Source organism: Dromiciops gliroides, chromosome X (assembly GCF_019393635.1).
Source record: "Dromiciops gliroides isolate mDroGli1 chromosome X, mDroGli1.pri, whole genome shotgun sequence".
Lineage (NCBI taxonomy): Eukaryota > Metazoa > Chordata > Mammalia > Microbiotheria > Microbiotheriidae > Dromiciops > Dromiciops gliroides.
In genome coordinates, this window is record NC_057867.1 from 10,747,384 (window position 1) to 10,755,775 (window position 8,392).

The 8,392-nt window shown below is 42.3% G+C and overlaps 1 protein-coding gene across 5 annotated transcripts in view; it reads left to right on the forward strand.

Moving 5' to 3' along the window:
* The window catches only part of TAF7L (TATA-box binding protein associated factor 7 like), a 30,794-nt gene extending 22,402 nt beyond the window's left edge, over positions 1-8,392 (forward strand). For 3 of the 5 annotated variants that reach the window (XR_006353899.1, XM_043974086.1, XM_043974087.1), the window contains 2 exons: positions 4,133-4,280; positions 8,101-8,392. Coding sequence is in view for 4 of the 5 variants with exons in the window: in XM_043974086.1 (XP_043830021.1) it covers positions 4,133-4,238 (106 nt within the window). In the remaining variant the exon portion in view is untranslated. Of the gene's footprint in view, positions 1-253; positions 1,070-4,132; positions 4,284-8,100 lie in introns of those variants that run through there. The other 2 variants (XM_043974088.1, XM_043974089.1) reach the window with 2 other exon arrangements.

Sequence of the window (8,392 nt, forward strand, 5' to 3'; positions counted from 1 at the left end):
AAAGAACAGTGGGTTTGTCTTGGCTTCTGTGGATCAGAAGGGCAATAAGGAGTTGCTGTCCTTAGGTTGAGCCTACAGAACAAAAGCCCCTCCTGTAGAGGATTCCTCCCCATCCCCACCTGGCTTTGTCATGTACTTTGGTGTGAAGGTCTGCCTGTGTCTATTGTGCTTTGTGAAAAATTTCTCAACTAGTGTGTTTACCAATGCTTTGGGAAATCATGCTGAAAAACTGCTCCCCATTCCTTTGTTCCAGCAAGAGAAAGAATATTGCCTAATGGAAGCTTTGGAGACATGAGCCCAGCAAACCTTCCAGTTAGATCGGGCCTCAGTAGAAAAAGGAAAGCACTCTCCTGATGAATACCTAATGGACTAGGCAGTTCTCCAGTTAATCAGACAAGAGCCGGGATTTGTTGAGCAGGGGAAGGGAAGTAGATCTGAAAGGCATTTGAGGAGGCAGTTCCAGTTCTGTTACTGTCACCAAACATCTTGAGAGGGATTGGGCCTGAATCTTACATAAGCCTCAGAGGAGGGAACGAGAGAGGGGGGGATAAGCTGTGTTTCTCGGACTTCCCTGTGTATAGGGCTGCAGGGAAGTTGGTCCTCGGGCTCCGGACTTGCTGTCCAGAATCCCCCATTACCAGAGACTTTTCCAGCCTGGCATAGGACCCGGGCACTTCTCTGCACCATGATGCAGCACTGGGGAACAGCCTTCATGGTAGTTCCTGGGTGAGTGAAATACTGCTGCTTGCCATGGAAAGAAACAGATTTTACATCGACCAGGCTCACCTCCCCAAAGATGTCCCCAGGCTTACCTCAGGCCTTCACATGCTCTGCTATTGCATTGTCCACCAGCCCTCCTTGCTAGCACAGCTCCATACTCGTCACTGTCTCTGCCTTGTCTTGTCTTTGCCAGAAGTGGAAATCTCGTAAAGATTAAGAAGGAAGAGTTCATTTGTACATAAGTGCTATGTCTGTAACTTTAGATTATATAGTTCTTGTAAGTGAGGTCACATGTCTTTTTAGCTTCCACACAATGCCTGCTGTTAAGTGGCTGAGGTGCCAATAAGAGACAATAAGATAGCTCCCCTGGGAAAAATAGTCTCTGGTTTTCTGGAATGGAACCTAACTCTATACAGAGTTAGGTAGCTTAGTCTTTTTTGCTCCTAAGAATAGAACTAGAAAACTTTGGGGCATGTTTCAAGCATAAGACCTGACTGGTATCTTATTTTGGTTACTGAGCATTGCGTTCTCTTCAAAGCCTAGGAAAATTAAGAAGTGCAGACTAAATCCTGTGGTAGCATTCTTCCTCCTCATACATTTTTGGGGTACGGCCACTTGGGGATCCTTTGAAAGAGCTAAAGGTGTGTCCCTGTGTTGATTGGAGAGCGGAGGTTCAGGGTTCAGGTAGGGTCAGATCTAGTCTTCTTTAAGGGATGAGAAAGTGTCATGCTGAAATCACTATAAGCAAGGCGAAACCCTTTCTGCAGGTGATGCTTTTCCTGCTAGAACTGAACCCAAATCCACTCATTCCATTGAGGAGTGCTCAAAGGATATGCACAAAGAGCTTTCAAAAGAAGAATTGCAAATTATCAACTATATGAAAAGAAATGTTCACAATCACTTAACGATAAGAGAAATTAATTCTGAGGTTTTACCTCATATCTATCAAAGTGGCAAAGGTGGGCAGCTAGGTGGCGCAGTGGATAGAGTACCGGCTCTGGAGTCAGGAGGACCTGAGTTCAAATCCGGCCTCAGACACTTAACAATTACTAGCTGTGTGACCCTAGGCAAGTCACTTAACCCGAATTGCCTCACCAAAAAAAAAAAAAGTGGCAAAGGTGTTAAAATAGTAAAACAGTCAGTATTGGAATAACTACTAGAAGCTAGACACATATTACACCATTGATGGAGGTGTAGATTGGTTAAATGATCCTAGAAAACAGTTTGGAATTATGTGTGGAAAATGCTCTCACCCAACAACATGCCCCAAGGAAGTTCCCATATATATCAAAATATTAATAGTATTTATAGTGGTAAAAAAGCAAAACAAAAGTCCTGTAAGCAAAGTAGTTGCCCAGAGATTAGGGAGTGGCTGATCAAACAGGTATAGGAATGGAATGCTATTGCCTGAGGAATTCAAAGACATTTGGGAAGACTCATGGACTGATGCAGGACAGGACACCAATAATAGAGTTTATTTAAAAAAACACTAAGAACCAACTGAACTCTGATGAATTGAAAGGATTAAGCTTGTTCCCAAAGCACAGATGATGAAACACTATTATCCATAGAGAAGTTTAGGGCTCGTGGTGTGGCATGCTGTATACACTCTCAGACGTGGTGGTTTTATTTAATTGTTCCTTTGTGTCATTGTGGGGTGGGGGGGAGGTGGCATGTTGTGAAATGACTGGTGTAAAAATAAAAGGAATCAATAAAACATCAAGAATAACTTGAACCCAAACTTTTGCTTTCTATTTTCTGCTCTAGCATCCATCTTACCTCTGCTCCAGGTCTCAGTTCAACTTTAGAGAAGAGAGGACATTAGTATTAGCCTTGAAGTGGCTCACTTCTTTCTTTAGGAACAAGTGCCACCTACCAATCTGGAAACCAGAAATGTGCTATTTCTTTAATCAAGATGTACGCATATTATAACAAAAACGCCAAGCTGGCCACCTGAACTTGATTTTGTGCTAGACTTCTATAGAGAGTTAATGAAATGTGTGCTTCTTTGCCCACTCTGGGAGACTCACCAGCCAACAGGATAAGGACACTAAACAGGGCATCACAACTATACTCTTGATAAGCAGTAGGTGGCCTTTGCCCATTGGGACTCACATCAATAAAAGATGAGAACTTTAGGGAGCTAGAAGCACTAGGGGACCTTATCTCATGGGGGCCTGCATCTAATCTCTAAGATCCCAAGTGGGTCTATTAGTGATTCTGAGCAGTAGAAGTGCTAGAAGGTCTGTACCAGAAAGGACTATGAAATTGAAAGAAGTGTGCTGTGTTTTATGGGTATGCCTCGTTCCTGGGTATCTGGAGATGTGGCTAAGGAGCTGGCACTGAGTGAATTCGGTCCAAGGACCAAGTCACCATCTGCCATTGTTGGCTGCTACCAGTCTCATAAGTGGATAGGAGATCCAGCTCAGAGTCTGGTCTGGTCTTTAAAAACAACTCTGCCTCAATTTCCTCATCTCTATAATGGGGGTGAAGATAGCACCCACCTCACAGGGTTGTTGTGAGGATCAAATGAGAAAATAATTGTAAAGTGCTTTGCACAGTGTCTGGCACATAGCGCTATATAAACATTAGCTATTATTAGCCACGCAGTGCCTGGCACATAGTAAGCACTATATAAATACATTTGAAAAACAACCTCTAGGTCCAAGACCCGCCCTAGCTAGTTCATCTTCTGAGTTTTCAGACTCAGGCTTCACTTCTTAGGTTGCATTCCTGATTATGACTGATCATTAGAAATATATGCTAATTTTTTTTTTTTTAAAGAAAGTGAAGGGGGCAGCTAGGTGGCACAGTGGATAAAGCACAGGCCCTGGATTCAGGAGGACCTGAATTCAAATCTGGCCTCAGATACTTGACACTAGTTGTGTGACCCTGGGCAAGTCACTTAGCCCTCATTGCCCTGCACACCCCTCCCCCCCCCCCAAAAAAAAAAAGACTAGTCAGACTGAGAGAGTTGTTTTCTTTCCTGTGTAAAGAAAGTAAAGTTTCTTAGTGGCAACTTTTCTGTAACAGCAAAGATGTGAAAGGTGATATATTTCTCGAGTCCATCATAGCCAGGACTTACAGTGCATAGGGATCTGGCAGTTTGATCTGGAGGGCCAGAAAAAGATCAATCATGGCATGTGAAATAATCCAGTAAGATATTGTATATAAAATGCTTTGAATAATGTTATAAAATACAAATTGAGAATCAAGGTGGTACAGTGGACAAAGAGCTGAATTTGGAGTCACAGGGGCCCAAGTTGAGGCCCTGCTTTGCCACTTATTGCCTTGGGCAAGTCACTTAATCATCTTGAGTTTCACTTTCTTTATCTGTTAAATGAAGGGATTGAACTAGATATCATCTCTAAAGTTTCTTCCTACTCTAAATCTATAATCCTATGATCTTCAGGAAGCCCAAGGCAGTAAAATGCCTTCGGAAGAGGAGAGCCAAGACCATCCAAAATTCCAAGGCTCAGGAAGCAAGAAGCAATAGAGGCGACTCTACTTCTTTTTGAAATCCTGAGCAATTTCACCAGCAACTATCCTGAGCCTCAAAGGTACTGGAGAACCCATGCTTACTGGCACTCACATTGGTACTAAGTGTTGGGTAGAATTTATCTTCCACCATTTTAGGATAATGACGGTGTAGGGCCAAGACCCACTGAGATTTAATTCTAGCCTGGGAGGCCTAAATGCTGTGTTTCTTGACCTACATGGCTAAATAGAACCTGAGGCCTACAACCCTAGCTCCCCAGCATTTGGTGTGACCAGCTGGGGAAGCTGCTATTCCTGACCCCAAATTGATGCCCTGGTCAGCCATCACAAGACCTTGGAGGTTGGGCACTTCATTCAACTCATTCTATGTCAGAAACTCCCATGCCCTAGGGGGCAGCTAGGTGGCGCAGTGGATAAAGCACCGGCCCTGGATTCAGGAGGACCTGAGTTCAAATCTGGCCTCAGACACTTGAAACTTACTAGCTGTGTGACCCTGGGTAAGTCACAACCCTCATTGCCTGGCTGGGGGGGCGGGGGGCGGGAAGGAACCTCCTATGTCCTACTTCCCTTTATTCCTGTATTCCATAGTTACTGTCAACTGCCATAAAAATCTCATGCCCTTGCTAGGCCTTCCCATGCTCTCAGGCTTAGCCCTAGCCCTCCATTGCCCTATACCCTCCTTGCCTGCCTTATTCCGTCATGCCTTCTGGAGACCCCTTTTTTGTAAAAAGAAAACTCCATTCTTGATCTCTTCATTTCATACTCTTTCTATCTTGTGGCACTGATGGAAACATGGCTTCTATGGAAGTGACTGTTCCCTTGTTCCCTGGGCCTGGGGGCTTTTCTTCAACACTTTCACACAGGGCCACAAGGAGAAGCCAACAGATTCCTTGCTCCACACTGCTGTCCCCAAACTGTCCCTTTGCCACTATTACTCAGGAAATTCTCCTTCCTGGAGTTTTCTGCCATCCTTTTCTATCACCTGATTTAGATCCTGTTGGCCTTTCTTTCTCCCTTTTCCAAGGTACTTGATTCACCGACTTTCTCTGCATCCCAATCCCTATTCTCATACTTGAGGTAAAACCCTCAAAAACTTTGGCTTCTCAATTCATCTGTTTCCTCAAGCCCCGTAACCGGCTTCTTAAGACCACCCCCAAGGATGGCCAGGTTTTAGATCTCATCATTCCCCATTCCTTCTGAAATTCCTCTTTAATTATCTTTCCTACTCTGTGGCCTCATTCCTCAACGTATCCTTTATTCATCTCTTGTCACAGTCTGAAGCAGTTCAGCAGTACGCTGCCATCTACCCTTGAAACTCTTTCCCTCTTATTCTGTGGAGGCTCATGGTTTACCAGCAACCACCTCACCATCCCCTTTCTTCCCCCAGGATCCCTTTACTGTCCTCACAGAATCCTGGACTCTACTCAGTAAAACCACGTAACAGTTGGTTTACTTATTTGTGGGTAGGATTTGAGGTTGTTTTTTTGGAGTGGGGGTGGGGAGTCACTAGGAGGTGACCAGGATGTGAAGGAAAAAATCGCTCTACCACACCACAATCCTGTAATTGTTGTCATTAACCTCACATTGCCCACAATGGCTATTCTGAACCTTCTCTTCTAAACTCCCCTCCAGTCCCTTTACATTACAGCTCACTCAGCAGAGGATCTCACTTGAAAATAAATGCCATCCATCACAAACTTCATCTTCTCTATTCTATAGCTCACACCCTCTATATCAGCTCTCCATGTCTGCTTTTCTTTAATTTATGAGGAAGAATGCCTTTTTTTTTGGTGAGGCAATTGGGGTTAAGTGACTTGCCCAGGGTCACACAGCTAATAAGTGTCAGGTGTCTGAGGTCGGATTTGAACTCAGATCCTCCTGACTCCAGGGCCAGTGCTCTATCCATTGTGCCACCCAGCTTCCCCTGGAAGAATGCCTTTTTATCCGTGCCAACCATAGTGTTCTTGTTACCATCACCTTCCCAGAGCTTTCCCTTTTGATTATTCTCTTCTACTTCTTATCTTCATTCTTTCCTCATCCATTGACTCCTTCCCTACTGTCTATAAACATTTCCAGGTCTCCACTATCCTTTAAAAACTTTCATTCACCCCTGTCATCCCTGAAGTCTACCATCCCATATCTTTTCTCCCTTTCACAGATGTCTAGAAGGAGTCACCTAAACTCATCATCTTTTTTTTCCGCTTTCACTTTGCCCTTTGTTATCTGGAGTCCAGCTAAACCCATTTGCTGGCCTGAAACTACTTTCACTGAAGTTTCATTGATCACAGAGCTGCTAAGTCCATCAACCTTCTCTCATTCTACTTGACATCTCTGCAGGTTTGCTTTTGGCTGACTAACCCTTCCATCTGAATTCTCTCTCCCTTGACTTCTGTGGCACCACTCAGAAGATGCGTGACTTCTCTCTTCTATCCACCTAGCATTAACGTCTCTCAAGACCTTGTCCTGAGCCCCCTTTTCTCTATACTTTGGCTCATTCCCCTTAGTGGGTCCTATGGGTTCAATGATCATCTCTAGAAAGATAGCCCCCAAATCTGCATCTCCATCCTCAGCTTTGATCCAGAACAGCAGTCACACAGCACCAGCTCCCTGCTGCTGATCTCCAACTGAATGTCCCACTGGGTAGCTCAAACTCATCGTGGCCAAAATTCACTTCATTAGTTTCTTCCCTAACTCTCCCCCTTCTTTACTATTCTTCTTGTCACCCAGATTCACAATTTGTCATCCTTGACTCTCCCCTCTCCACTTCCCGTTTGCAGCCAGGTGCCACATCTTAGCAATTTTTCCACATCATCTCTTATCTCTTCTGCTTGTTTATATTCAACAAAAATGTATAGCAACATGTGAGGTAAGTTATGCTTGAATAAATTCAAATTAAACATTTATTTACAAGGGAAAACTAAAAGAAAAAGGGAAAGAGATCGGAAGAAATATTTATTGTAGATATAAATGATAAAAAACCTTGATATCCAAGGTATAGAGGGAACTATTAAAAATTCATAAAGGTAGTTACCCAGTCTATAGTGGATAAATTGTCAAAGGACACAAATAGATAATTTCTTTAAAAAGAAATATAAATTGTTAGTAATTACTTGAAGAAAAATTCACAAAGCAATACAAATTACAACAACTTTGAGGATACCACCTCCCATCCATCAGGTAAGATAGTTCTAAAAGTCTGCAAACCCAAAAGCGCTATATAAATACCAGCTATTGGCAAAAATACACTAAGCAACAAAAACTGGCAGTTTTTCTTGACATTTCCATGAAAGCAGGTAAACCTAATGGTTTTTTAAAATACTGATTACAAATATGGTTTCAAGTTTTGTCTGTCAGCCACTATTTTCACAGGAATCAATTTTATATTTAATTTCTTTTCCTAAACAAAATTGTGGTTATTCATCTAAAATGTAACTACTGGTTATTTCCCCTTCTGTTTCACCTGTTCAACATCACTCTTCAGCTTCCAGTAGGAGACAGCCAGTGTACTTGGTCTCCACATGCCCTAGCATTGCTTTTCCATTCCAAAGATTTCTAGATGGAAGTATTCCCTGTGTTCATCACTGATAGCACTTAGTTTTCTGGGAAAGATTCCAAATGGTAATTTTAAAAAATGGATCTTGAGTAGTATGTTAAAGCCCCTAAATTTATACTTTAGAGGCTTTGAGAAGATCATTGGCATTTTAAAAGTTATTTTCTGCCTTGTAATTTTCCCCCAAAGTGTTTGGTCATTAGTTATCCATGCAGTTCCTTCAACTTAACTTTTTCAGAATGGTTATCTTTGATCATTTCCCTTATTTGAGAACCCCAAAATATCCCTTCTTTGATTTCAGGTTCATTGATTCTTAAAATTTTATTTTTCAGATAAAGAAAACCTGCATTTTTTCAATCCATCGTCTTCACAAAATTTTTCATTAAACCAAGTTTATAATGTACAGCGGTGGTAAGAAAACTTTCCTTCTTCAAATTGTTGGCTTTTCCATATGATTTTTTCCTTGAAATTCTTTCCTTTGGCAAAAAAAAAAACCCAATCAAACAGATTCTTTCCTTTGACAAAGAAATGCTTTCCTTTGAGGCCAGTGTTATTTAATGTTGTTTTCTTTGACTGCTCTTTCCTGTTTACAAATAAAGTAGTTGTATCTGTTGTAACAAGTTG